The 14,185-nt window shown below is 53.3% G+C and overlaps 1 protein-coding gene across 2 annotated transcripts; it reads right to left on the reverse strand.

Moving 5' to 3' along the window:
- Window positions 1-1,906: 1,906 nt before the first annotated feature.
- Window positions 1,907-10,358, reverse strand: HOPX (HOP homeobox). 2 transcript variants are annotated; one of them, XM_005436682.4, is made up of 3 exons: window positions 10,028-10,358; window positions 5,138-5,312; window positions 1,907-2,604 (listed from the first exon to the last, which is right to left on the reverse strand). In XM_005436682.4, exons 2-3 carry the CDS (start codon window positions 5,279-5,281, stop codon window positions 2,527-2,529), a joined length of 222 nt encoding a protein of 73 aa, XP_005436739.1. In that variant the 5' UTR covers window positions 5,282-5,312; window positions 10,028-10,358; the 3' UTR covers window positions 1,907-2,526. The 2 variants fall into 2 exon arrangements, with proteins under 2 accessions (XP_005436739.1, XP_027657503.1); XM_027801702.2 differs by lacking the exon at window positions 10,028-10,358 and adding an exon at window positions 5,459-8,054.
- Between the last annotated feature and the right edge of the window lie 3,827 nt (window positions 10,359-14,185).

Genomic DNA, 14,185 nt, shown 5'->3' on the forward strand with positions numbered 1-14,185 from the left:
GCTGGTGACAGCAGCGAAGGCATGGCCGCTTTTGTCCTCCCTTGAGGAGGTGGAGGTGTGTTAGCTGGCCGGCCGCTTTGGGAGCTGGCCCTGCTCCGGTCGGAATTGTCCAGCCCTGTCCTTGCTCCCCCCGGCCTCCCGCAGGCTTGGTTCGATGCGACCCAGATGCGTTCACGGTGAAGGACACTGCTAAGAAGGCAGCTTGTCCTGCTCGGATCCAAGATTTGGCTCATCCAATTAACCACTGAGCTCGCCCAGAAACACAACCCACTGCTGGTGCCAGCTGCCCCCGCCACCCCTCGGAACATCCCCTTTGGGCTGGGCTGTGGCTGGAAAACCTCCTTGAACTTGGCGCAGAGGCAGCACCCAGCAGCAACACTTTCTTACAAGCATCTGGGGAGTTACATAAAATGGTCATTCCTTAAGGCGAAATAGTCACTAGGGGAAATGAGCAGGATTTGACATAATACGGGAAGCCCTCCCCCTAGGACAGGTTGTGTCTGGAGTTTCTCTCTCTTATTTTTTTGCTGTAATAGTGAAAGAAGTAATGAAACAACTGCTGGGGGAAGCCAGCACAAGAACTGTTCTTTCACACGAGGAAGTGCGGCAAACCAAGGCCGACAGCACACAGTAGGTTGATGCAACACAACTTCTGACCTTGGGTTTCAAAATTTTTGCTGAAGTTTAGAGATCTTCTTAGTGAGACTCAAAGGTTTGTGCTTGTGGCAGAAGTAGAAACACAAAAGGCTGCAAAATTCCAGATCCAGGCCTGGATTTGGTAAGGTGCAAAGCTTTTGTCCAGACTTTGGAAACGTTGGGGTGGCATGTGCATGGAGTCGGCTTGGATCTGGGGCCCGTTTTCTCAAATGTCTGGAGAATGGGCAGATCCAGCCTTTTGCTTTGCATGCAGCTTTGATACAAGTTACCCGGGCAGGTTAAATCTCTGCGTTTCAGTTACTCAGTTGTGTGACCCTGGGCAAAATAATGGAGCTCTGCACTGGGATTTCTGGAGCCTGACTCAAAAAAGCAGAGTTCACCTCGGTGTAAGGGAGGAGGCACATTGCAAACACTAAGGAGAAAACAGATACCGGTGCCAGACTCTGCAGAACTAACTCTGAGCTCCAGTCGAGTCTGAGTGTGAGTCAGTTTGGCAGCTGGATTGCAGGGGAACGCCGCAACCTGTGTGGGACATGGCACAGGGAGATTGATTTTATCTGTGTCCTATGGGTTTGGAGTGCTTCGCGCTGGCAGCCCAACTGCTGGTGAGGGGCTGGAGACACTGAGGCAGGAGAGATGCTCTCCAGCAAGGGACAAAACCCATGAATGAGAGCATGTGGCAGTTTCAGTGCCAGTGTATCTTAATCTTCCCTGTGTTAAAGCTGATTCTCCTTCCAAAGGAGTAGAGGCAGGTGGCCACAAACCAGAAGAGGATTAATCAGAGGATCTACTAATTGATTCAATAATCCACTTAAGCAGAGGATTTTTGAACCCTTTGGACAAGGTAAGGTCACTGGGAAACAGCACTGGTTATTTTTTAGCCCATGCGTTGTTCTGTCCCAGGATGGATGAGGGTCTGGGCTTTGTGCAAGAGCCCCAGCACACCTCCATCCCTCAGGCTTGAGAATGGCCAGAAGGAGGTGGGGGTCTGGCCTCTCACCCTGCGGAGGAACCCAGCACCACCAGCCTCTGCCGCCTCAGGGCTTGGGGGCTGTGTGGGCTGCCATGGATGGACCTGTGGGTGCCCTAGAAGAGGAGGTTGCCCATGTCTGTGGGCTATCCCTGTGGTAAGAGGGAAAACATGCAGTTCCCATTGAGGTTGCCTTGGAGAAGAGTTGCCCTCCCAGAGGAAGGAGTCTGCCTCCTGCCATTGGGGCAGGGAGCACAAGCAGGGACATAACACAGTTCCTTTCAGCAAAAAAACTTTTTCTTTATTAATGCATTGGGAAAAAAAAAAAAAAAAGCCCAGTTCTTTTCCTGTGGTGACCTTTAACAGAAATGTGAGGAACGTTCAAGGGGGGCTTGGCTTGGTCTGGTTATGGTGTAGGCACTGATTTGCCAATATCCAGAGCTGACTCAGGCATCTTGACTTAAGATCACCTGAAAAACATCTGCTTTTCCAGATGCCCTCCTCTCTGGATGATATTAAAGCTAGCACACATACTTTGCCTCTATTGATCATAAGGAAAAGAAACTTTTTTTCCGCACTTCTATGTTTGAATCTTTCAGGACAGCTTTTCTGCAAGCCTGGGACAAGGGCATGAGATTGTCTTGCCCTCTGCAGCTGCTGTTAACGGATGGAAATCACTAAACAGGTTATGCAGCCATCAGAAGCTGTATACACACACATAGATATATATATATATAATTTTTTTTCCTGGTTATGTACACTTTAAATAAAACTTATGTTAAATAGCAGGGTATTACTTTGTATCTCAAAACCTATTGCAACAGAAGAACCCCAAGGAAACCCACTCTGAAGAGCTTCAGCATCATTTACATCAGGCTTGGGGATCGGAGCAGCGTCCTCTAGTCCCTGACAGAACCGCTTTCTGAGGGCAGCCCTTCAGACTTCCTCCACTCTGCCAGGCGCTGCTTGAACCACTTCTGGAGAAAGAAAAAAAAACAAACCCCCAAACACAGAGATTGAGTGCTCTGGGCTGCAAATAACCTTGCTAAAGGTGCAGATGTAGTCAGCACGTCGGACCAGGCGAGGGAAACTCACGGTGCTGCTAGCTTGTAGAAAGGTGCTGCACTGTTCCCAGGCAGCACAGGCAGCAGGACAGCTGCTTCTCACCAAACGGGCTTGTTACCTAGGTGTGCACTCTCAAACTCGTTTCTCTTGCTCACTTCAGACCTTGACGGCATGAGTGGGTCCTTATTTTATTGCTGTGAGTCCACGTTTTTCTTGCAAACAGAGTAAGAGTTTGGGTAAGGAGCTGCTGGGTGGTGTCAGTTTAAATGGCTGGAGCAGTGAAACAGTCACTGCTGGTCCAAAAATTACAGGAATCAAAAGCTGGCCTGCTTCAGAAAGGATGAGAGACAACACAGTGGCTTTCAACAAATTTAAGAACAAATAGATTTAAAAAATGGGTTAAAGATTATCTTAGTCCTCAAGCAATATGCATGGCTACGTTATTCTGTAGTAATTTAACATCTCTAAGCCAATTCCCGGAGCTGCTGATGCCACTTGAACACAGCCACAATTTCAAATATCAGATAAAATGCAGCTGCATAAAGCCACACTACCTCAGTAAAAGGAGAAATACAACGTGCGTGCCGGAAGCACAGCTCAGCCTCTTGTTTGGGAATGTGCCTGTGATTTGCTTTGTTGCTGTTCGTTTTGTTGCTATATTTGTTCATGGCTGTTTTTGAAGCTATTGTGGTCTGTAATGGCACAACCACGGCACTCTCTACAAGCAGCTCCAGCACTAACGCTGCTTTGGACCACATCCAGTCAGATGATTGCCTGCCCAGCCTCCTCCCGAAAATTTCCCTTCCTGCCCCAAACCATCATCTCCTGTTGACTCAATAGCTCTTTGCATCTCATTTTTACTAATCTTTTTATTAAAATAGCTGGTATATCTAGTCGATAAAGCACGGCAGATGTCAGGAGCAACGATTCTCTGTGCCATACGCAATGCAGGCACTTTGCAGCTTACCATCCCAGTCTCAGTCCTGTCCCTAACATGACCTTCATCTCCAGATCTCTGGGAGCACCCTGGATTCATAGTGAAGGTGGCTATCAGGGAAGATTTTAAGACATCTCCAGAGGTGTCCTGGCATATATGGCCTGTGTTTACAACTTGCTTTAGGGAAAAAAAAAATGAAGCAGTGCCATTTCTAAGGAAGAAAATGTATTTCAGGGGTACTGCCTCCTTGCTGCCTCAAACAAGCAGTGGTACCTGCCTGTCACAAACGCCAGAAAGGAAGGGTCTCCTTGGTCTCCTTTTCCAGTCCATCCAAGGGCTATCAGTACAATGGGTGTTATACCAGCATCCTTCCCTGGGACAGATGAAATGGGGGCATTGCCAGCTTGTCTCTCCTATCTCCTTTGGCTTTGCCCAAAGAGAGCCAGGCTTGGCAGCTCTCTGCAAAATGCTGCTAACTTTTCAGTGGGTTGGATTTCTTTTCTATACCCATCAATGCTGCTATGGGTACTTTTCAGTGGGTTGGATTTCTTTTCTATACCCATCAATGCTGCTATGGGTCTAGTGGAGCACAGGACTTGGTGGAAGTCCCAGATCGTGGCAGTCTGTCCCTGTGAAGGGACATCTGGAGGCCTCTATGTCTCCTGGGGAGGCTGAAAGTCTTGCCCAGTATCTGGCCTTAGGGATGCTGAAGTAGCTAATTGCAGTGAGGGTGCGTGTGCACAGCAGGAGTGTGTCCCATGGCACAACCTGCAGGAGTTGCATCTATCCTGTATCTGCTTTAAAATGATCGTAGTTTCTTCAGACTATAAAGCCAGCAGTGGTTTAGGCACCTGAGACTATCAGGAGTGGGTTGGAAGGACAGGACAGCATGCCTGGGTTGTATATTTGGGGCTCCACAGACAGCTGGTGACCTTCAAGGTGTGCCCTTGTTCTGGCTGTGGGAAGCACTAGTGTGGTCTCCAGGCAGGCTGGGGATGGGGCTCCCAGGCAGGGTGGGCACAGGGGTCCCAGGGGGGCACAGGGCTGCTGTGTGGGAGGCCACAACAGTGAGTGAAGGGGCTGCAATTAGAGGGGAAAGGGTCTTTGGGGATGCAGGGGCAGAAACATGTGAGGAATGTGGGTACAGGGTGGCTGTGGGGTACACGGAGATGCAGTGGGGCAGTAGAGCCCTGTGGGTGCAGTGTGGGTTTAGGGGTGCAGTGGGGGTTGCAGAGGTGCAGAGGAGACTTGTGGATGCAGTGTGGGAGGTGGTAAGGGGTATGCAGGGTGCAGAGCGGTGCAGGAGTGCAAGTAAGGAGCAAGTAAGTGGGGAGCATGAGAGGTGCAGAGGGTGCAGTAGGAAGCATGTGGGGGGACAGAAGGGTGCTGGGAGTATGATAAAGAGCTGGGGATGGGATAAGCAGGAGATGCAGGGAGTGTGTGGGGCACAGAGGCACACAGGGGGAGCAGGGCTGGTGCCAAGGCAAGGGCGAGGGGCACACACTCACCAGGGTCTGCTCCTCAGAGAGCCCGGTCTCGGCTGCGATGAGGGACAGCGTGGTGCCGTCAGGATGTTTGTTCACCTTGCTGAAGTTGTACTCCAGGATCTCCAGCTGCTCCTCAGTGAGAGTCACTGGCTTCTCAGTGGCCATCTCCTCCTGGGGCAGGGCTGTGGGCCAGTCACTGTGAAGAGGAGCCAGCGTCACTGCCCAAGCTGGGAGCGGCCGGTGAGGCCACACTTGCTGAGCCCCAGATTTGCCATCCCTGTCCCCACTAGCTCTGCCCCTCCCAGTGGCCTCTGGCCACCTCAGGGCACAAGTCCTGTGTACCAAAGGCATGCAGGGGAGCGCAGCCGGGAGTCGCAGTCCCCCCAGCAGCTCCTGCCTCGGTTTCCCCGCTGTGGTGCCTGCCCAGCAGAGCTGCCTCACCATCCTCGGCTGGCAGGAAGCAGCAGCCCGTCCTCTGCTCAGCGCTCCCGTTGCTGTATTTATAGCCAGTGTGACTCCCGTGGGGATGATTCCTGTTTAGAGCCATATTTAGGCCTGAGCGTCACTTGGGAGGGATGTCACAGCACCAGGCGTGTTGAGTCGGTTAATTTAAATACATTAGTTTAAAAAATATTATTCATCTTCTGGGTAAGGGGCCAGTATCTGGCATCCAGCCTAGCATTTTTGGGTTTTCTTTTTCCTTCTCCCCAGCAACCAGGCAAGTTTGTGCAAGGAAATCACAAACCAGAGGACACAGGCTCTTTTGGGAGTGTGGGCTTAGACCCAGCAATCACCCCATTTTCCCTGCTGATCATTGTCCTGGTCCTACTCCTAGCGGCACGGCCAGACATCACACAAAGCTGGCAATGAGCTGCTTTGTTTTTACCAATATTTAATGTTATCACGCATGGACATAAACAGTTAGTCACGTTCCTGAGCATCACTCAACTATTTATTTGTTTTTCAGTGTATAAGTGAAGGGTCAGTCCTTGGAGGACCTTACCCTGTGCGTGTCCGTTGCTCAAGCCCTCAGTGCCCTCAGCTGTGGTCAGTGATAGGTGCTCCCAGCAATGGCAGGAGCAAGGGACCCACATTCCCCTCCAGAGTAACTTTTGTCCCACTGGTGCTTTGCACGAATCTCTGGCAGACTTGGCACAAAAGCACAAGCAAAACAAGTAAGTACACTGTGGCGAAGTCCCACACCTCTCTTCTGCAGGGCTCCGAGCTGGCTCCCGCATGGCAGAGGGTCGAGCCTGCCAATTCAGTCAACTAAAATGCGAGGCGTTGCCCCCACAAAGCATGCAGGAGTCCCTTGATGCTGAATCATTTTGGTGTTTCCGAAACCGAGCTGTGGGGTGTTGGCGGGGGAGGAGCTGGGTGCAAAAATGTGGCCTTTCTTGATCTGCTCTCCTGCTGTCCGAGCTGCCTGGCCCGTCCCTGTCAGGCGGGCAGTTGGTGTTGCTGGCTTTCGGGGGCTGCCAGGAGCCCTTGGCCCACCTTGGGACTCCTCTGGGCTGCCTGCTGCCTGCCTCCACCTTGCAGTCCAGCTTCTCCTTCCCTTTGGCTCTGGGAGGAGCCCGGGCACCTCCATCATGCTGCACCTCTGCTGTGTAGCTTTAAACCCAACTGCTTTCCTCGTTGATGGATAACTCACCTTAGCTCACTGGGTACCCTGGGGTGTACCGAGTGCCCCAGGGCTCTCACTTGCTGACAGCAGTGCTGGGATGGGGCTCGGCTCCGAAACTGCCTTGCAGCTTGCAGAGAGCCAGCTCTGCTATTCACAAGAGGCTGGAGAGAGCTTCTTCTTTGAGGTTTACCTCAAAAAGCAAAGGCCCCACTAAGCCTCATCTGCAGGAGGTGCTTTGACTAATAAAAGGATCCTTTGGCATTTGAGTAGAGGCTTATAAATAGACCAGGGCTGATTGTGAAACAACCCACTCTCCTTGAGTCACTTGGTAAAACCTGATTTTAACACAGTGGTTGCGCAGGGCTGGAGCAGCTCTGAGCATGATGGTGCTGGCAGATGGCATCACCCACCCCACCCCCCGAGATAGGCTAGGGAAAGGCCATCTTCAACCCCAGGTGCTGCGAGCTGAGCTGGCCTTGTCTGCGGAGCGTTGTGGCCACTGGTGTGTGGCAGCAGCTGCCTGGGCTACCCTGGGGTCGGCTCAGTTCGGAGGTGTCCTTAGAGGAAGGGGCAGACAAAGGGCAGACCCTCACGTGTGTGAGCTGGTGGGGACCAGGTGAACGCTCCTCACCTAGCTTGGGCATTTGGAGACCTCTGGAAAAGGTGCAGGTGGAAAAGGAGATCCCATGGACTTGAGGTGCTGCTCTCCAGCACCGTGGCTGCCAGGCGTTCCAGGAGGGCAAAGTGCAGATGAGGCCAAGCTCAGGCCACAAGTTCTTCATCTGCTCCTTGATCAGCACCCCACGGAGCCACCTGCTCTTCTCCTAGAAAGCCCAGTCACCTCAGGGCTCCTATCAGCTCTGGATCACATCCAGGCTGGGCCAACAGCAGCCACATGTCCTGGTGGCTCATAAATCGTCGTTTGCAGCCTGCTGCATTAATGTACATTAACATGTGTGCATTGATTTGCATAGGGAATATGTGCTTTAACTTTCATGTTTCATCTACACAACTGTTTCTCTTTCTGATAATCTCCAGATTCCTGAGGCATTTCCCTGTAGGATACAGTATCTTCTACCTGCTGGCAGTTCAGGGTGCCCCGGCACCCAGGATGTGATGCCTGATGGTTTACCCTTGTTTCCCCTCTACCCTGCTCTGGAGGGAGAAAAGTTCCTACTTCTGACGGCTGTGAGATGACTTTCAGGAAAAGGTCAAACCTCTGGGGGTCCTGGAGGGCTCTGCAGGTCTCCCCATATCGCTCCATTAGGTCCTGGAGGTCTTCAGGAGCCATGTGGCTCCTGTGCACCATGTGGCACCCAGCATGTGGAACCTCTTGGGTGCTAAAAATGGGATATATGACAGGACTTGAGGGTACCAGGAGTCCCTTTAGGGACTGACTGGCCATATGGACCACTGCTCAACTATCAGCTGCTTAAATGGAGCCACATTTAAAGACAGGCCTGGAGCCTGGCCCTCAGGCTGCACAGGACCTCTCCCCTATACAGGAGAGGTGATTTTTCTTCCTTACATTTCTCTAAGCCTGACAGAAATATGGAGTATCACAACTGTTCCACTCAGCTGCTGAGAAGCACCACTGCTCACTACTTTTTTCTGCCTACCTTTTTTTGCAGGCATTGGAAAAAAAAATGGCTTCTTCGGTGAAAAAGATGTAAACCATCTCTTTGGCTTTCAGAAAGGCTGGGGAGCTGTGGTCATCCTTCAGCTCTGTGAGCAGTCCCATGCCTGCTGCTGTCTCCCCTGGGCAGCATGGGGATGAGAGCTGGGTGGCTGGGGGTTACACACCCAGGCGGAAATGACAACGCCAGATGCACTGTTACAGTGAAACCGCAGCACTGGTGACACCTACTTTGTCCTACGTGTAGAGCCAGAGAGCCCTGGGGAATTCACACTTGGCTCTGCCTGTCTTGGTTTTAGGTGGAGCAACGTGAGAGCAGCCACCAGCCGAAGCTCGCAAGGGGTTCAGGGGTTGCCTGGGCAGCGGATGGCTCCAGCCAGCATCACTGTGTACACGGAGGCTGTGCAGGCAGCACCTGGTGCTCTTAGTGTGGCTGATGGGGCATTTAAATGCGCCTTCAGGGTCATTTTGGAAGGAGAAGACAAAAGGCAGTGGCTGATAGATGGAAGTTGCAGCAAGAGAAAGCCTGATCAGATATTGGGAAAAAGTACTCATAGTGTGGAGGGGTACAACATGGGGACAGGGACCAGAGAGATGGGGGCACCTCCATTCTTGGTGGTCTCTAAAAATCAGCTGGACACGGTCCTCATTGACCTGACCTAGGTAGGAGCAGCGGGGTGGAGAGAGATGTCCCTCTGCAATTATGCTGTGTCCTGTGGCTGCACCCAGCTCCCCAGAGACACCCTGGGGTTACTAGCAGGGCTCCCAGCTCAGCCTTGAGATGGGAGAGAAACATCCCGTCTGTCTCCCACCATGCCGGCCGAGCAGCGCTGCTGCAGTCAGCGTTTACTCTCCTGGCAGAAAGCAGCCACTTTTCCAGCAAGGACATGGTTTCTGTTTGCTCAGCTTTGCTTTTTTGAACGGCAGACACAATAGCTGGCGGGCTGTGCGGCTTTCTAATGATTTTCTGCACCTGAAGCCCCTGGAAAACTCTCTGAGCAGTAGTTCCTGCCCAGCTGATGGGGCCCCATAGACCCTGCTGGTCTTCTTCACCCCTTCCCCAGTACCCTCCCCACTGTCAGGGCTGGGATCAGGCTGGAGGCACCTGTGTGTGGTTTGAGCTTGCAGTTATTTCCTGCCACTGCAGGGATCAAAATAGCAGTTCTCAATGCAAACGAGCCCTCCTGCCCTCCCTTGCTCTGCTGCAGAGCTGTGTCCTGTCCCAAGCTTTGCTTGTCCTCCTGCTGTGGGATGGCTGTGGATAACATCAGCCAGCATGGCGCACAGGATAAGGTGGGACCGAGGCTTTAAAAATAAACCAGACCCTGCCATAAATAAGGAAAAAACACCTGTCATGCATCCTGTAAACTAGCTGTTCAGCCTTTTAGAGATAACATCGGATGGGAACAAAGCAAACGAGCACAGTGGCTGCCTAAGCAGAGGCAGGTCCCCATGGTACCCCCAGCCTGGGGTCTCTGCCTGCCTGTGTGTCCCCCTCCCTGCATGCAGCTTTCCCACCACAGCCTTGCTGGGTGCTGCTCCAACCTCTCAAGCACCAGCAAGCACAGGTCAGCTCCTCCTTCCACCCCCCTCCCCATCCCAAACTGCAAATCCACCCCAGCACCCCCAGCTCAAAGCCGGTGCTTACCTGGAGCTGGCACGGACTAGGAGGGTGTAAAAGAAGAACCCCGCAGGTCCTTGGGTGACTGCTTAAGTATCCACGTGTGTGTGACAGGCGGGGACCTGAAAAACCTGCCGCAAATCACAGGAGCTCCCGGGATCCACAGCCACTCTCTGGGCTGGTAATTCAGGTTTGGCATCCACTCTCCTTGGCAGGGCTCAACGCATGGTTGGTGCACGCTGCGGGTCTCTGCGGACGGGTGGCACCGGAGTCCTCGGGTCTTGTCCCACCACGCTCTGGGCTGGTGGCCGTCGTCCTGCGGGTGCCGAGCGAGGGCCGCTGGGGCTGTTTCCTGCAGGGGTACAGGAAGGGTGAAGGCGGGGTGAGGCGGAAACCACGCTCAGCTGCTCATCTGTGCTCCAACCGAGCCCTCCTGCCCCCACGGGGGCCCTGGGGTCCCTGCCGCTGCCCCCTTGGCCAGGCTGTCACCCGCTGCCCTGCTGCGGGGACCCCGGCTCCTGGCTTTGCTGATGGAGCACGGCAGCAGCCACGACAGCGTGGGGCTGGCTTCTCATCTCACCACGTCCCCCACAAAATGGTTTGTCCAGGTGTAACGTTCTTGACCCTGCTGTCACCTTGGCCAGCCCTATGATCCTGCCAGGCTGTGTATAGGGGGGGCAGGACCGGGTCCTGGGTCTGACCTGCGGCTGTAGCCCACTGAGACACAGGGCAGGAGCGTGGCTGGGGATGGGGAGAAGGGCAGGGCATCCTCTTCTGCCAAATACCTGTGCTCTCCTCGGTTAAAGCGCCCAGGAGCCTGCGGTTCCCGGTGGGGTGGGCTGGAAGCATTAGACAACAGCTTAAAAAGAGGCACCTTGCAGGGTGGGGTGCAGTGGGGAGGAGCAGATTTTTCACTCAGCTCACAGGCAGCTGGAAGAGGATGCTGGAAAATCAGAAGGGCTGGAGAAAGGGCTGATGAGAAGCTGAGTAGGGGTTGCAATGGCTGAGATTATCTGCCAGAGCAAAAGGCAAACTGGCGCTCGATATAGAAAGCTGTGGAGCTGGCTGGAGCCAGGGGCAGCGAGCCCTGCCCCTGGGGAGAAGTGGCTGGACAAACCCCGGCCAGAGACCTGCCATATGCTTAGCAATGAGCCAAAACTGTCCTGAAGATTGAGTGGTTTTGTAACGTGGTGGGAAACACAGGCCAAGACAAGGGGATTGTGAAGGCATCTGTGCCAAAGGGCAGGCAGATCTGTGCCAATTTTCCTAGCAGGATTATATTGATCAAGGAAGAGTGCTTTTTTGCTACAGGGATAGCCTCACTGCCTGATAAACCAAGTGGTGCTGTTCAGTGGCTGCCAGAGGAGGTTTTCGGGACAAGACTTGATCCTGCATGCCTTGGGCAGGCGCCTGGCCAAGGGGCTATATACTGTTTATCACTGGTGCTAAGCGACAGGAGCATGGGTAGCGATGGGTGGAGGCAAGCAGGCTGGAAGACGTGTCTGATGGGATGGTTCCAGTAGCCGTTGCTGGAGGGACTGCGGTGCATTCAAGGGGGCTGGAGCAGACCCCTGCCAGCAGGACACAGCCCTGGGTTTCAGACCCCACGTGGGAGGGGAGGTCCAGGCAGAGGCCCTGAACTGCATGCTGCCATGTGCTTGGGGGAGCTCTGGTGGGTAATTGCTACTTACCTGCCCCGTGCCTGTGCTCTGCTCCGGTACCTGCTTTTGTCCATGCTTGGAGACAGGATAGATCGCAGAAAGATTTTCTGATGTTTGTAGGCTCTCTTTTATTTTCTTCCATGCGTGTGCCCCAAGCATTGCAAAATGTGAGTAACCTGGCCTGCAGGAGCGGGATCGGCTCCTCTTTTCCCTTGTTCATTACTGTCAACAGAGAGAAAGTCTTTAATGTGGAAAAAAGCCTTTTCCCTTAGCCTGTGAACCCAGCCCAGACTTGCACTGGGAGCGATGTGTTTCAGGCTGAGACATGCCACTGGAATTGCTTCAGAGGTGCTGGGAGTCCTGCAGTGACAGTGTGAAAGTGTGTGTTCAGCATCCCAGTCCTCTGGACACCTCTTGCACAGGCTTGAATATCATCCAGCGCTTGCACTACGGCAACATGTTGGCTGCAGTCACTTTGTGGGGGCATTGGGCACACAGCTCATGGCCATCCTGGCCCAAATGTTGTCCTAATGCTGCATGGAGACAGAATGGAAAGAAGATGAAGAGCACAAGGAAGCAACATTTCAAGCCACCAGGAGAGAATGGGATACAGTTCAGCTTTTCTGACTTGTTCATACTGCCTGTGCGTGTGTCTCTCCTGAATTTGTCCACGTTTTCCTTCCTGAAAATGAGGCTCCTCTTGTCTGGGTGTAAAGCAGAGATTTTTGTCTTTTTCTGAGTATATGAGCTGAAAAATGTGTGCTTTCCAAAGATTCCCCACAGCAACCCAGTTGTTAGAGAGAGAGAGCAAAACCTCCCCTTCTCCACCTGAACGCACCAATGCAAAGGAAAACCACAAAACCCATCTTCTGTTTTGTTTTCCAGTGTTTCTTTCTTGATGTGCTCGGGTTTTCTGGCTACTAACCCAAAAAATGTGGCTGGAAACAAGGCTTTACAGAATGTTTTGGCTTCCATTCAGTTAGAGAAGAGTTCCCTAACCAGCCAATACTGACTCACAGGACAATTCTTGCAGGTAATCAGACGAGATTTCTACCTGCAAAACTCACTTTCCCCAGAACAGCGTAAGAGATCAGTTGCTCTGCAAGGTGCAGCTAACAATTGCCTTTGTTGGATGCCCCAAAACACAAGGACCTGACTGAATCATTGATCTTTTGATCAGTTTTCTCCTGGGAGAGCGGCAACACTAGCTGCAGCCTGAGCGCCAGCAGCACACAGTGTTCGCTCAGACCGTACTCCAGGAAGGGGGAAGAGGAGGAGGAGGTGGGCACAGGTGGCTCCTTGCTGCCCTGGTTGCTGGGGCAGGGCTGCCTGCTGCCCACCCCAGCTCAGCGACTCCCTCGGCTGCACTCTTCTTCATGCCTTTTCCTTTCCTTTTAGTGCTCAACCTGTCTCTCCTCAGCATCAGAACTGATCCAGGCCGGATAGATACAAATCAAATGTGACTTCCAATAGGATTCTTGCCTTTTCTTTGTCTGTGGGATATAGCTGCGTGGATGGAAACTGCGGTGTTTTATTGCTCTTCCAGTTGTTCCAATGCTTCCCAGAGAACCGTGTCATCTCATTGGTATTTCCATGTGCGATCTCTGCCTGGGGTACAGTCTTCCTCCCTTCTCTCCCTCTTACTAACCAGATTGTTTTGAAGTGACTAAACCAGGTGCAGATACGTGCAGTTTCTTGCCAGGAGGCTTTTCAGCAGCTCTGCCATTGCCTGTAGGCAGAGCGTGCCCTAGCATGTGCAGCGAGCCAGCAGGGCATCACACGTGCCAGCTGCCCGCCGTGCCCAGCCCAGGAAAGCATGGGGTCTGGCACTGGTGGGAGGCAGGGAAGAGGCTAGAGGAGACATGCAGATCTGCTTTCTACTCCTGGAGTGCCAGAGGGATGTGGAGAGGAGCGAGTGCCCTCCCAGAGACTCTGATGGCTGTGCATTTTCTAGGGAGTGAGTCAGGGAGGTGGGGAGGCTGGAAAATGCCTCCTGAAATCTGTCCTGGTCTAAACCTCTAGGCTGAAGCTGCCGGATTTTGGAAGCCCTGAGTCAAATACTTGTATACAGGTCAGGGAGGGGACTTTTTCCCTCCCTGGAGCAGGGATGAGCTCTGCCAGACCACGAACCTGCCACCAGCATGGCCCTCTTGTTTGCAGCAGGGATGCTGTGCTGCGGGTCCATGGTGAGGAGGGCGAAGGGCCGTAGTGGCGTGAGCATGGGTACGCACCAGCCTGTAGCTGCGCCGCTGGGACCGGGCGCTTTCCTCAGCCTTCACCGTGAGGGACAAGGACGACATTTTGCCCTGTGTTGTCTCAGGCCGGGCAGCCCAGGAGTGCTGCTGACTGTGAGGGGCAGGGAGAGTGCCCCTGGCCTCTGTGCCCACCTTGTGGCACCAGGGACACCGGCCGGCAGTGGTCCCTGTGGTTTCTGTTGGGCCAGTTTGGGCAGGTGGCACGAGGCCACGGTGGGCACCTGCTGAGAGGTGACTCTGGTGCCATCAGCTTCTGGGGCATCGCTGCA

Source organism: Falco cherrug, chromosome 1, assembly GCF_023634085.1.
Source record: "Falco cherrug isolate bFalChe1 chromosome 1, bFalChe1.pri, whole genome shotgun sequence".
Taxonomy (NCBI): Eukaryota; Metazoa; Chordata; class Aves; order Falconiformes; family Falconidae; genus Falco; species Falco cherrug.